Here is a 15574-nt window from a genome sequence, read left to right as displayed (position 1 = left end):
TCGGCATCTCATTACCGCGGTAATGCGGTTATCGTCACAGCCCTAATGGAATCAATTTTAGAATTGAGGGGAAGTAAACATGACTTACTCCAATTAATTTTAAACGGAGAGAGATCCAAAATGGTCAAATAAATTCAACACATGAGGAATATGTGACGGCTTCTTCAAAAACAATAAGATATCATCAGCAAACAAAGAAATATGATTGAGTATTCTGTATATTTATGGGAGAAATTTCAGATTGTCGGACCGCTTGAGCTAAGGGTTCCAAAGATAGGGCAAATAACAGAGGAGATAGCGGGCAACCCTGACGAGTACCTTGATGTATAAAGAATGGGTTAGAGCGAACAGCACCTGTGAGAACAGTGGCTGCTGAATTGGAGCACAGAACTTTTATGATATTTATGAAACTCAATCCTAGACCCAGATGCTGTAGAACCGCCCATAAATAGTTCCATTCTAGCTGGTCGAAAGCTTTCATCGCATCTAGAGATAATACTGCACAAGGGGAGTACGAAATATTCGTTGAACTAATAACATGATATAACCTGCGCAAGTTATCCAAAGCTGAGTGATATTTAATAAATCCTGTTTGGTCATGATGAACTAGCCTATTCATACATTTCTCTAGACGACAAGATAGTACTTTAGCATATAATTTTTTTTATTTTTTTTATTCAAGAATAAGAATATTAACAGAACTTGGCAAACAGTTGACTGGTCACCTTTGCATCTTTACATAGATCTTATTAACAGATACATACAGAGGTCAAATTACAGAACATAAAGTCATAGACACAATCCATTTTTCCCAGTATTGAAGATATGTGTCCCTCCGTAATTTTAATGCGAAAGTGATTCTTTCCATACTTTGTACACTGGTTACAATGTCCAACCATTCAGACTTTGTTGGAGGTTCAGACTGGAGCCACTTTCGTGTTACAGCTTTCTTGCTGGTTGCTAACAGTATCTTTAATAAGTACTTGTCTCTCACCATCAAATGAGCTGGCAAGTTATCCAAATAAATTGTAGAAAAAGAATAATCAATTGCATCATCAAAAATATTGTGTATTACTTGTTACCTCCTGCCAGTATGGCTGAATGGTTGGGCAGCTCCAAAATACATGAAAGTGATCTGCTAGTTGTTCCCCACATTTCCTCCAGCACAAACCACTACCCGTCTGACCATTCTGAATAAATTTTAACTTGGGGGTTATAAAGTATCTAATAAGGTTCTTCCAGCAGAATTCTCTCCACATACCAGAACTAGTAGAAGTAGCCTGAACAGAACAAATATTCAACCACTCTTCTTCTGAAATAGCAAGACTGGCCATTTTAACCTAACCTCCCTAGTTGAGACTTTAGCATATAATTTAACATCAATCCCTATCAAAGAAAGAGGCTGGTAACTAGAATAGGAAGTCGGATCTTTATCTTTTTTTTTTTTTTTTTTTTAAACAAGAGAGAAATAACAGCTATATTATAGATGGGTGAAATGAGCCTTGAGTAACTGAAAAATGTATGATATCTAACATGAGGGGGCCTAAAGCTGACCAAAAAGTAGTATACAATTCGATTGGAATACCATCTATGCCTGGGGATTTCCCTTTGATCATAGATTGGGTTGCTGATTCCAGCTCCTGAGGAGTGATCGGTTCAGCCAGGTATTCCGAATCTGACAGCCTAGGTAAATCAAGGTTGGACAGAAAAGATGCAAAAGAGTCAGGTTCACCATCAGCAGAAGAAGTATAGAGATTAGAGTAAAAAGAGTGGAAGGCGATATTATTGTCTTTTGGGTCTGTCATAATGAGCCCAATTTGGGATTTCACTGCTGAAATATTAGCAAACTTTTCATTGTTGCATAATCTTACAGCTAAAAGGTGTGTAGCAACTCATAATGTAATAACTGCACATAATGTAAAAACGGCACATAATGTAATAAGTCATTATTATTGTAATAAAATGTTCATAATGTAGTAATTTTCTCAAAACTTAATAAAATCTTGAGCTCATAATGTAATAACAATTATTACATTTTGAGAAATGTATTGCATTATAAACTCATCAAAAATAGTCAAATTTCATAATTTTTTAAAATAAAAACATCAGTGCTTCCAAAATTACATTGTACTGTACGTTTCAACATCCATTGCTCGATTTCCATGCCCTTTTACATTGCTAAACCAAAGGGTAGAGCACAGTACCAACTACAGTACGGATGCTCTCATTGTTTTTATTCAAGTATCAAAATATTCTGCATTCCAGAATTCTGATGTTGTTAGAACACATCAGAGAAAGGAGAAAAACTTTGCATGTTTTAAACACTTACAGTAGATTATGCTCTTACTTTGGCCATACATTAAATGCATTCCCTTGAAAGAGCGCAGTTTTCTGACACATTTACTTTAACTTCTCAGGTAATGTCCGTGGCATGATGACAACGACAGTGGTTACATATATATTTTAATTGTTTGATCAAAATTAAGGCATTGAAGGCATGTTCATTTTTATGAACAAATGTGAAGAAAAAAAAAAAAGTTTCCAAAGTCTAATGTAGTAGATTGCATTGTCTGCCTCAGACAATAGCAGCACGAGTTAAATGAATATTACTTCACAATAAAAGTTCACAATATAGCTTAATAAGCCTAATTTTCTTTTAATGTTATAGCTTATTTTACATAAAACTATTATTATGCTTTGTGTTCAAATTTATTATATTGAAAGATAATTATAATATTGTAAACATTAATTTAAATTATGTGCTGGTACCTTATTACCTTATGAACTGTGATTACATTATAAGTTGCCACAGTGTGTTCATAATGTAATAAATTTCTCATACAATAACCTATTACATTATGTGAAATTGTTATTACATTTAAAAATTGTTACATTGAGCTCAATATTTTATTACGTTTTGAGAAAATCATTACATTATGAACATTTTATTACAATAATAATGTAATACTTTGTGCAATTTTTACATTATGTGCAGTTATTACATTATGGTGGCTTGGTCTACTCCCTTGAAAATAATAATTCTGCCTGGATCTTTGAATCAGGAATTCTGCCCTGGATCTCAGTAATGAATTGAGTTCGGACCTAACCGCCATTATTTTACTGAGTGTATTGTCTGAGAAACAACGCTGATTATCTCTAGTCAGATTCTGGAGCTGTGATTCCAGTTCAACAATCTTTTTTTTTTGTCGGTTTTATCTGAAGGAAAGAGGCATATTGAGTTATTCCTTATAAATCCTTTAACTGCATTTCAAAGTGTTCGAGGATCATCCACTGAACCTTGGTTAATTTCAATAAACTCAGCAAATTTATTTCTGAATTGATTGCAAAAGTTTTCATCCTGTAACAATTTAGGGTTAAATCGCCATCTAGTGGCACGAGATGGCCGAGGGATCAAAGATAATCTGCACAAATTTCCATCATGATCTGACAGAGATAAGGAACAGATATCGGCATCACGAACAGCTGAAGATAAAGAAGTAGAAATGAAAATATAGTCAATTTGCGAATAAGATTTATGAGTAGCAGAAAACAAAGTGAAGGACTTGGCAGAAGGATTTAATAAAAAGCCAACTATCCACCAATGAGGATGAGGTTACACATTGCCGAAGTTTGTCTGAACAAAAAGCTTGAGAGTGTGATTGCTTTGGTCCAGATCTATCTAGGATATGCAACATTACAGAATTTGAATCTGCACCCAATACAATTTCAAAATCTGAAAATTTTAAGAGATAGGTTGACAAAACAGAGAAGGGGCATACAAGGGGTACAAGGGGCATAAATGGAAAGAAATACAATATTCCTATTCTCCACTATTGTTTTTGTGTGTTATTCTACCGTCTGTATCACAATCTTTATCTAAAATAGTAATATTTAAAGTCCTCTGCACCAATATTAGGACCCCCTTGGTTTTAGTATCCGATGATGAGTGAGATACTACTTCATAAAACTTATTATTACACCTGTGTATATCCTCCTCTTTCAAATGGGATTCTTGAGCTAACACTATATCAATCTTTCTTCTTCACAAAAAAATCCAGAAAACCTGTACGTTTGTGAGGGCCATTAATATTACAACTCAGGTCAGTCATCAGTCAATATCAAACAAAATTGCTGCATCATAAGACAAAATACGAGTTTGAAAATAAAACCAGTTGAGTCTACCATTAAACCACCCCCCACCCCTTCCCGTCACTATTCAAGAAAACATAAACACATTCCCATGAACTATGGCAGATCAAACCAAGAACAAACCTTGATCTGCCAACACCCCTTAATATGATCTGTGGCATCAACAAAAACCTGCACATTACTGAAGCACCAACATTGGCCCCATAATCACATATTGACTAGGTAGTATCTCTATTAAAAAAAAGAAAAAGAGATAGAGAAAGAATACAACTAAAACAAATAAAATAACATCATAATCAGTAAGCAATACTGTATGCACAATGAAAGCTTCTAGTAACTATGAATTAAGAAGTGAACATTAAAGTGAACATTGAAAGAGACCAACCAACCATTTAGAGCATCTCTTCTCCGATTAGACAGCAAATGTCCAGCTGAAGCTCACCAAGAGTTGGTGGATAGATGGGATCTGAGAAATACTCTTGCTTCTTCTGGGGAGTATAGCATTTTAGGTTCACCTCGATTGAGAATGACCTTCAATGTTGCAGGATAAAGAAGAAAATTCTGGATGCCAGCTTCTCTCATTTCCTTCCTAATTGGCGCAAAAGCACTTCTTCTTTTTGCGGTGACCGGAGAAAAATCAGGAAAGAAAGACAGCGTTGCTCCGTCAGATGTTTTCACCGTGGGCGTGAAGTCTGGCGGCCGAAGAATGAGCTCCCTGTCCGTGTACCGTAACAGTTTGAAGATAAAAACCTGTGGTTTAGCGCGATCTGAGGAGAGCCTTGTGTACACGCGATGCGCTCGCTCCACTTCAATCTCTTTGCTTGCCAGAGACGGGAGCCACAGCGGTAGCGATCTTTTCAAAAAGCCCATAGGGTTGTCCTTTTCGGAACCTTCCGGCAATCCGACCAGATGCAGATTGCTGCGTCTATTACGATCCTGTAAGTCCACGACTTGTTGCTCGAGCACGGCTTGTTCTCTTTTGTCCACCAACGTTTACTATCCAACCTGACAGAACTGGAGAGGATCTGCAAGGAGGAATGGCAGAGGATCCCCAAATCCAGGTGTGAAAAACTTGTTGCATCTTTCCCAAAAAGACTCATGGCTGTATTAGATCAAAAGGGTGCTTCTACTAAATACTGAGCAAAGGGTCTGAATACTTAGGACCATGTGATATTTCAGTTTTTCTTTTTTAGTAAATCTGCAAAAATGTCAACAATTCTGTGTTTTTCTGTCAATATGGGGTGCTGTGTGTACATTAATGAGGAAAAAAAAAATGAACTTAAATGATTTTAGCAAATGGCTGCAATATAACAAAGAGTGAAAAATGTAAGGGGGTCTGAATACTTTCCGTACCCACTGTGTGTGTGTGTGTGTGTGTGTGTGTGTGTGTGTATACATATACATGTACAGGTTCTGGTCATATAATATCATCAAAAAGTTGATTTATTTCACTAATTCCATTCAAAAAGTGAAACTTCTGTATTATATTCATTCATTACACACAGACTGATATATTTCAAATGTTTATTTCTTTTAATTTTGATGATTATAACTGACAACTAAGGAAAATCCCAAATTCAGTGTCTCAGAAAATTTGAATATTACTTAAGACCAATACAAAGAAAGGATTTTTAGAAATCTTGGCCAACTGAAAAGTATGAACATGAAAAGTATGAGCATGTACAGCACTCAATACTTAGTTGGGGCTCCTTTTGCCTGAATTACTGCAGCAATGCGGCGTGGCATGGAGTCGATCAGTCTGTGGCACTGCTCAGGTGTTATGAGAGCCCAGGTTGCTCTGATAGTGGCCTTCAGCTCTTCTGCATTGTTGGGTCTGGCATATCGCATCTTCCTCTTCACAATACCCCATAGATTTTCTATGGGGTTAAGGTCAGGCGAGTTTGCTGGCCAATTAAGAACAGGGATACCATGGTCCTTAAACCAGATACTGGTTGCTTTGGCACTGTGTGCAGGTGCCAAGTCCTGTTGGAAAATGAAATCTGCATCTCCATAAAGTTGGTCAGCAGCAGGAAGCATGAAGTGCTCTAAAACTTCCTGGTATACGGCTGCGTTGACCTTGGACCTCAGAAAACACAGTGAACCAACACCAGCAGATGACATGGCACCCCAAACCATCACTGACTGTGGAAACTTTACACTGGACCTCAAGCAACGTGGATTCTGTGCCTCTCCTCTCTTCCTCCAGACTCTGGGACCCTGATTTCCAAAGGAAATGCAAAATTTACTTTCATCAGAGAACATAACTTTGGACCACTCAGCAGCAGTCCAGTCCTTTTTGTCTTTAGCCCAGGCGAGACACTTCTGACGCTGTCTGTTGTTCAAGAGTGGCTTGACGCAAGGAATGTGACAGCTGAAACCCATGTCTTGCATACGTCTGTGCGTAGTGGTTCTTGAAGCACTGACTCCAGCTGCAGTCCACTCTTTGTGAATCTCCCCCACATTTTTGAATGAATTTTGTTTCACAATCCTCTCCAGGGTGCGGTTATCCCTATTGCTTGTACACTTTGGAACATCTTTTCCTTCCCTTCGCCTCTCTATTAATGTGCTTGGACACAGAGCTCTGTGAACAGCCAGCCTCTTTTGCAATGACCTTTTGTGTCTTGCCCTCCTTGTGCAATGTGTCAATGGTCATCTTTTGGACAACTGTCAAGTCAGCAGTCTTCCCCATGATTGTGTAGCCTACAGAACTAGACTGAGAGACAATTTAAAGGCCTTTGCAGGTGTTTTGAGTTAATTAGCTGATTAGAGTGTGGCACCAGGTGTCTTCAATATTGAACCTTTTCACAATATTCTAATTTTCTGAGATACTGAATTTGGTATTTTCCTTAGTTGTCAGTTATAATCATCAAAATTAAAAGAAATAAACATTTGAAATATATCAGTCTGTGTGTAATGAATGAATATAATATACAAGTTTCACTTTTTGAATGGAATTAGTGAAATCAACTTTTGATGATATTCTAATTATATGACCAACACCTGTGTGTGTGTGTATGTGTATATATATATATGTATGTATATATATATATATATATATATATATATATATATATATATATATATATATATATATATATATATATATATATATATATATATATATATATATATATATTATATATAATATCTCATCATGTTTCCAACACATGAGCTCAGTGAAATGTTCTATATATATATATTCTTTCTTTCTTTCTTTGTTTGTTTATTTAAAGTCTGTCTAAAGTTAACAGCAGTGTTTAAAAAGTGCAATCCACATGTTTACATATGTTTATTACTGTGACTTTGAATTAATTCCCTAAATAATGAGTGTGGTATAAAGCAACAAATTTGTTTTTATATTTCTGCAATCTACTTTAGTTTGTGTGATTTGTTACTGACTTTCATAATAATGTTTACACCAGGCTCATTTGTCAGTGCTTTATGTTGTCATAATTATTACATGCTTACAAGGCTGGAAGTTCAACAAATCAGTCAATATACTACTGTGATTGTAGTTGATAAATAATGTAATTCATATCAATTCATGCATCACCTAATTTCATCGTAACATATAGGCCTGGCCTACAGAAAAGAACATTTATGTTTAATCTATCTAATATTGTGTTGGTCATACTATACGATGATTTAAAGAGCTTTAAAAAATAATTGCATATTAAATCGCAATCGCAATATTGGTAAAAATCATTGCATAGGCCCACTCATGGATGAGACATGCAGATAACTATAGTCAACCTTCACTGAATTTTATATTATCAATTAACTCTGAAAACGTTATCAGTCAATGTTTAACATTTATATTAGTTGTCAAAATGAATTCATTGCAGTGCTTAAATCGAGCTCTGTACAAAGGAAAATAATGTAAGAAAGTAAAATGAGTTATTTTATGCATTTAAATATGGTTTCATTTTCTCTTCATTTTCGTAGGCCCTACTTTCCAAATTAACACACATTAGCACATTTTGCACAACTGCATTGTGATTACATTTGGCTACTTGTGCATTAAATCATAAATAAAAATAATTACATAGCCTATCATTTTGCGCCCTATTGTGATCTCGAATTGCAGAATATTTCAGGCTGCATCCATTTGAGAGACGTTCTTAAATGTAATGCACATACATGATGCACGGTTTTGCAGCTTTAATCGCCATTTTTGTAATTTTGTGACTCGCAGTTCCTAGTGCGGCTTATTTATGAAGTGAATGTGTGCCTCATATTCGCGAAGAGTGCGCGTCGTGAGCACAGTAAAACGGCTGACAGGACAGGAAGTTTGTTTTACTGACACATAACAATATCTCATCAGTCCGCAGTTCCCTGTTGTTCTACTGAAGCTCATTTGGCACCTGTACCTTTTCCGCGCTTGTTTGACTCGCGCCTGGTGCTGAGGGCAAGCTGAAGTGCGCGTCTGAAAAGTCTCCCGTTTGTTGTGGTCGCAAAGAGATACAGCCATTCCGTGTCTTAAGTTTTTAATAAATACATTTTTGAACTCATTAAAATGCTAAAAACCATTAAATAAAAATGTTGCATTAATTATTTTTAATAACTAAGCTTTTGATTATTTATAACGATTTATTAAAGTTTTTTTTCACAGAATGATTTTGGCAAAATGGCGCCCCTATGCACTGCATTCTGCGTTTTTGCGCCACTGAGCGCATCCAATGCGTGAGTGCAAATCTCTCTGCTCGCAGGTGGATTCCCATTCATACACTCCCACAGAAAAAGGACGTGCTCTCTGTCGGTCAGACATTAGGCTACATGTGTGCACTCAAAAATTATCCCATATGCCCACGAATGTAAATCAGTATGTACATAGCATAACAGTAAATGTATCTGTTTCGCTCATGTCCCGCATTCTCCTGCAAAATCACATCTACATCTATATCCAGGTGGTCATCCTAGTGCAGAGTAATAAAATAATAATTACTAATTTAAATCAGTAAATTTTAACAAAAACAATACATTATAAAAATGGAAAAGAAGCAGGTTTTTTTTGCGATCAGATCAACCGGTAAACTCCTGGAAAGTCTAAGGATCCAGTAAGCGAATGCATTCAAACAGCAAGTTCAAAACAGCGCTAATGCAGAGAAAACAAGGCTGATGTCATCAGAGATGTTGGAGATGATAATACTCATGTAAGTCAGTAAAAAAAAAAAAAAATCTGCAAGCTATTTGGCTTAAAAGCACAAGTGTTTTAAACTGGATGCTAGCTGAAGGTGTTTTAGATTACGCAGTAGTCAGTGTTTTAGTAATTCTGGATCAGTCAGGTCAAAGTAGCTCGTTTAGTGGTCTTTTGGAATCCCCCTGTGTTCCTGTTTGGCATCGCAGATTGACTTATGCAATTTTTTCTATTAAAAGTGCTGTAAACTTCTAAATGTAATTATAGAAATGTTCATTTTCTGTGAAGCTGCTTCGCAACAGTGTATCATGAAAAGTGCTATACAAATAAATGTGAATTGCATACAATTATTAATGGATTTATTTATTTATTGTGGCACTATATACATTCATTGCGAATTATGAAAATTAAAAAGTACTTTTTTTTTTTTTTTTTTTTTTTTTAAGGACTTTAGTTTGTATTTATTTATTTTTGGGTGAGGGAGTGGGGTTGAGTACCACCACTTTTTTTTTTTTTGCATATCAAATGCGTATCATATGCACGCCAAAGTCAATTTCTGCATATAAATCACATGCCAAATAGAAACAGAAAATCGTGCTATTGATATGCATTTTCATGAGACCGGGCTCATTTGTTTTGTTAAATGCCATATCTGTCACACTTTCTTAAAGGTGCAATAGGTGATTGTCTTCAGAAACATTTTTTGTTATGCTGGTCGAAAGTCTCTTTACATCCCAATAGCAATCATTAAGTTAAGTGGTCTAAATGTATTTATCTGTATTAACACATTCTGTGGAAGGGGTAGGACCAAGAAATATTCGTCCAATCAAAACGCTCGGTCCGAGCGTTTTAATTGTCTTTCCTACCTGCCTGTCAACGTATGTATTTGCATACCTCTGCACACCCTGTTCGTGCAGACAGGATACGTCATCAGCGCGTTCACGCACGCTGTACAGACAGAGCGAGAATGGCAGACAAACATCAACAACCTGATCTTTCTTCCTGGTATTGTAGTACTTTTACTAACTGTGCTATAAAGTTTTCTCACCGTGAATGACACATTATGTAGCCCAGCGGTTCCCAATTCCAGTCCTCGCGCCCCCTGCTCTGCATATTTTGCATGTCTCGCTTAGTTAACACACCTGATTCAGATAACCAGCTCGTTAGAAGAGAACTATGTGCATGAACTGTGTTCCGATTTGACATGCTCCCTACACAGTGTTCATTGCTCCCTACTCCCTGAGCAGGGAAAATCCATTGCTCAATGCCTGAAGCCCACAGCAACGCCCGAAGCCCCTACTAATATTTGTGGATGTGGAAGTACTATCTCTTGGACTCCAGACGTTGGGACGTCTACTTTCTGGTGGACTGAGAGGAGTATGGTCCAGAGGAACAGTATCGGGTCAATGCAGAGGACATCCTCGACCCTACACGCATCACTGAATTTCACAGGACTTATCTGTATTCCTCCCACTTAGGGCTCCTTCACCAGAAAATTAGTGGAACACTATCTGGACTGCATTTCCCATGACCCCATACCTAGACTGATTCTACACACCTGTTTTCAATTACCTGGACTATTTAAGCACAAAACGTACTAGGCCCAGTGCAAAGTATTGTTTTGTTCTGGCTGACAATTCTGAGCATGTGTTTTGACCCTTTAATTGTTTTTCTTGTTTACAACTCTTTGATGCCTGCCTTGTTGACTTTGCTTTGTTTGCATGGATATTTACCCTGGTTATTTGCAGCAGTCCTCAAACCTGTGCCTGTCTATGACTATGATTATTGTTGTTACTGATCTCTACCTGTCTGTTCTTGCTGTTCTCGCTAATAAAGCTGCATGGATCTCAATCCTGTTTCTCTGAGTCTGCATTACAATATTAGTTTAAAAGAAAAGAAAAAAAAAATTACCAAATACAAATATCACAAAAAAAAAAAACCCCACAAAAACAAACAAAAAACAAAAAGTCATAGGCACATAAAAAGTACTGAAACTTAAACTAAAACAGAAGTAAAAATAAAAGCTAATTCAAACTGTTATGCATACTATAAAGTATGTAGTATAAATAATGCTAAAATAACAATTGAAATTCAGTCATTAAATCTGTGTTGTTTCCACTGCATTTCCTCAGAGTTTACAGGAGGAGATGAGCCAAAACGACAAGGTGATGTTGAACGTCAATCAGCGTTTGCAACAGATCTTTGGGGAGGCCATCAGTACCACCTACCCTGGCCTAGAGAACCCGCCGCTTACGGTCACCCCTAACCAGCAGGCCAAGTTTGGTGATTACCAGTGTAACAGTGCCATGGCAATGGCTCAGGTCAGTTTCATTTTCGGATAAACTCTTCAGTTTCTCCTTTTTTTGTCACTCCAAACATGCTTTTAATTTGTTTTAAGATGCTGAAAGCTAAAGGACAGAAGGTCAGCCCCAGGGAGATAGCAGAGAAGATTGTCCAAAACATTCCCAATAATGAATTAATTGAGAGAACAGAAATCGCAGGGCCAGGTTTGTTTAGAATATCATAAATACCAAGACCATTTTCTCCCCTACTTGATAAATAATCAAGTACATATTGGATTGTAGGGTTTATCAACGTTCATCTCAAGAGGATGTTTGTCTCTAAACTCCTCTCAAACCTGCTTGTGAATGGAGTGAAGCCTCCATCTTTGAAGAAGAAAAAGAAGGTAGGAGTTTCACTGTAGTGATGCATCACAACATAGTAGTATAATCTACAGTGCAGTTTTATCCAGTGGTCTTTACCCTCATTTGTATTTCTTTTAGGTTGTTGTAGACTTCTCCTCACCTAACATTGCCAAAGAGATGCATGTGGGTCACCTGCGGTCCACAATTATTGGAGACAGTATGTGTCGACTCTTTGAGTTCCTGGATTATGAAGTGCTAAGGTTGGTTTGTATTAGTCATGGAGCTCAACTGTAGGGTTTCAAAAATGAAAAGCTAATCTTAATCTCTGTTGTGAAATATTCTTTATAAAAATAAAAACAATACTGTTGTTAAAGCAATACTGTAGACCAGGGATCTCCAACTGTGCTCCTGGAGATCTACTGTCCTGCAGACCTCAGTTCCAACCCTGCTTCAACACACCTGTCTGTAAATACCAAGTAGCCCTGAACACCTTGATTAGCTGATTCAAGGTTTGTTTGATTGGGGCTGGGGCTGGGGCTGAAATCTGTAGGACGGTAGCTCTCCAGGAGCAGGGTTGGAGACCCCTGCTGTAGACTTTAGCTCTTTCTCCGTCATTTATGAGACAACACTTCCCCGCCATTGACAGAATTGTCTGTCTTTCCATGTTTTCACTGGGGTATTACACATCTTCTGAAAATATTACTCATCCTCTGAAAGAGTATTGATTGTCTGGACCAAAACACAGTGAAGAAGCAGAAACAAGTGATTGTGTATGTAAGCAGATGCATATGTAAAATAATGCGGTCATCAAACATTATATAAATCAAAATGTTACAGAATGAAATGACAATCCAGGAAGTGGAAAAGGACCATGCAAGCTTTGCATGTTGATGAAAGCAATCTATTGAGTCTTTTACAAAAATGTGATTTTCTCAGCTTTTTGTTCAAAATGTTGCTTTTTTCATGAAATTTACCCATGTTCAAATGTTTGCATATCTCATTGAGGTTTGCCTATGGATAGCTCAGAATCTGAAACCTTCAGAGCGAAGCCTGCTGCCAAATATAAAGTTCAGGACCTCTACAATAATCTTACTCAAACAGAGTGGTCCAGACTGAAATCTAGTTTGAGCGACGAAGGGAGCTCAAGCATAGTTCAGGCAGACCACGGCATGCCTGCAGCATCAGCTGACGCTGAGTCATGAATCACGAAAAATGCTGGCAGTGGCTGGCAACTAAAAAAATTTTAAAAGCTGGCAGCGAAAGATTTAAAAAAGTTTTATTAAATTCCTAGTGAAGTACTACACAATCTTGAAATTATATCCACCAATCAGAAATCATTGTTATCATGGCGACTTGATTCACAGCAAAGAACAGTGCTTCAATGTTAAGTGAAAAGGATGTTCTTTTATAGCATTTCTTTAGGCCAGCAGTAATCTGTGTGTTCAGTAGTGCTTAATTGCTTCTCTTTCATTCTTTTGTCCTCTATCTGTCAGGTTGAACCATGTTGGAGACTGGGGGACACAATTTGGGATGCTTATTGCTCATTTGCAAGACAAGTTCCCAAATTATCTCAGTGTTTCCCCTCCCATTGCTGACCTTCAGGCTTTCTACAAAGTGAGTATCTCTTATATACAACCTGATGAATGTGCTCAGAATTGGAGACTGACTGCTGATCAGTTTCACCAATGTTTACCCTGCATTACTTGATTAGTTATTGTTAGTATTATTTTGCAGTTCTGCCGTTCACACCAAGAACGATAACTATGAAGATAATGATATTAGCATCTACACCAACGAACAGTATCGTACGTTTATTCTAAGCGTACACGCGTCTGTCGCTTTAAATTCTCGAGCTCGTTATAGAAGGATTGATTCTGATTGGGCATCAGTGTTTGTATCCTTCATCAGCTGGAAAAAATCGTTCTGGAAATAATTTCCACAATATCGTTTCTCTGTGCCTTTATCGTTATAGCTGTGGTGTGGACTTGCTATTCTTTAATATTGAGAATGATTTCTAGAACTATATCTTTATCGTTATCTTTATAGTTATCGTCATTGGTGTGAACAGGCCTTTAAGGTTGTGATTTGATTTTCAGTCTTGATTGTTATTCATGCTGCATCGAGAATTTCCATAGTAACTCACATCATTTTTCAGGGAGAAAACTTGACAATGTAATTATTATTATTATTATTATTATTATTATTATTATTTTATTAAATTTTTCCCCCTCACATTTTCTACATGTAAAAACACTAAGGGAAGCAGACTGAGGAGGTGACGAGAAGACGCCAGATAGCAAATCTATTAATAATGTCACTGATTAAACCCACTGCCTATCATTCAGCAAAAAAATCATTGCTGAGTGTTTTTGGAAGTTTTGTATTTTGTTTGGTTTAATAATTAGCATTACCTTTACAAGTATGTTTGTCACAGTTTTGTGAATTAGCAGAACTTGCATGCAGTCACTACAAACTGTTCACAAACTTCTAGGGATTTGGTTTTGGTTGTCGTGTTGAAATACATACAAAAAAAACAAACAAAAATAAACCACACAATGTCAGTATCTGTCAGCTGAATGTGACCTGCAATCTCTGATTCCCTTCCGTGGCCATGGGAAAGTAAAGATTTACAATGACAACAAAACAACTTAAATTACTTAAATTTAAACTTAAATTATCAACAAGCTGAAAGGTGGCGATCTATTTCTTTTTGTCCAAAAAGCCTTTCAGCTTGTTGAACACATTTTAATTTGGACATTTACCATCTGGCGGCTGAAGCAGCAGCGAGTGCCCAGCGCATAACACTGTTTTCATATGGAGCTTATAATATGACAAAACTGTTTGAATTTGTGTACATTTGAATTATTGACAAGTGTCATTTAAAAAAAAACCTGAATATTATGTGGCATATAACAGTTCTGAATTATTTTTTTTTTAACTAATTAGTTGAATATTGAACATTTGAAATTGAACACAATAAAAAAAAATTATGGCAGTTTTTTTAACAGATTTTTTTTGTTCTGAATAAAACATTTTTTCTCCACCACACAGTCTTGTAAATCTGTTAACTGTTAACTTTTTAATGTAATATAATATAATATATTATTAATATATAAAACTAGCGTAATGAATCGAACATGTCCTCTCCCAGTCGCTGTAAATACTTCGTTTGACTTTTCAGAGATCATCTAGTCTTCCCTGTGGATGACCTCTGACCTACTTTCTGTATTATCTGAATTTCTGCGTTTTGAATATTGAATTAGATGTTCCGAATTTCTTTGTTGAAAACTTGAAGCTGTATTTTTAAAAAATGAATATTTGCAGTCTAAGAATTCAGAACAAAAAATCTGTTCGAAAATACATGCATATTAAAAAAACTGTTCTGTTCTGTTAAATGACACTTGTCAATAATTAAAGTTTACACAATTCAAATTCAAATAGTTTTGTCATATTATATGCTCCATATTAGTGTTGTCACGGTACCAAAATTTCAGTATTCGTTACCGATACCAGTGAAAATCCACGGTTCTCGGTACCAATTTCGGTACCACATGCTAATTAAAAAAACACACTATTTTTAATAATAAAGTCAAACAAAAATAAAATTTACAAAAATCAGTGCCATTCTTTATACTTATTTAAA

General features: G+C 36.4%; 1 protein-coding gene across 1 annotated transcript in view; it reads left to right on the top strand.

The window, feature by feature from the left end:
* rars1 (arginyl-tRNA synthetase 1) overlaps nucleotides 1-15574 on the top strand; it is a 79260-nt gene that overhangs the window by 10299 nt on the left and 53387 nt on the right. The window contains exons 3-7 of the mRNA XM_058757424.1: nucleotides 11419-11607; nucleotides 11685-11793; nucleotides 11872-11972; nucleotides 12070-12191; nucleotides 13425-13545. Coding sequence (XP_058613407.1) covers nucleotides 11419-11607; nucleotides 11685-11793; nucleotides 11872-11972; nucleotides 12070-12191; nucleotides 13425-13545 — 642 coding nt within the window. The remainder of the gene's footprint in view (nucleotides 1-11418; nucleotides 11608-11684; nucleotides 11794-11871; nucleotides 11973-12069; nucleotides 12192-13424; nucleotides 13546-15574) is intronic.

This window comes from Onychostoma macrolepis, chromosome 21 (assembly GCF_012432095.1).
Source record: "Onychostoma macrolepis isolate SWU-2019 chromosome 21, ASM1243209v1, whole genome shotgun sequence".
Lineage (NCBI taxonomy): Eukaryota > Metazoa > Chordata > Actinopteri > Cypriniformes > Cyprinidae > Onychostoma > Onychostoma macrolepis.
The sequence above is the reverse complement of the archived record's forward strand: the minus strand, read 5'-3'. Positions and strand labels throughout refer to the sequence as shown.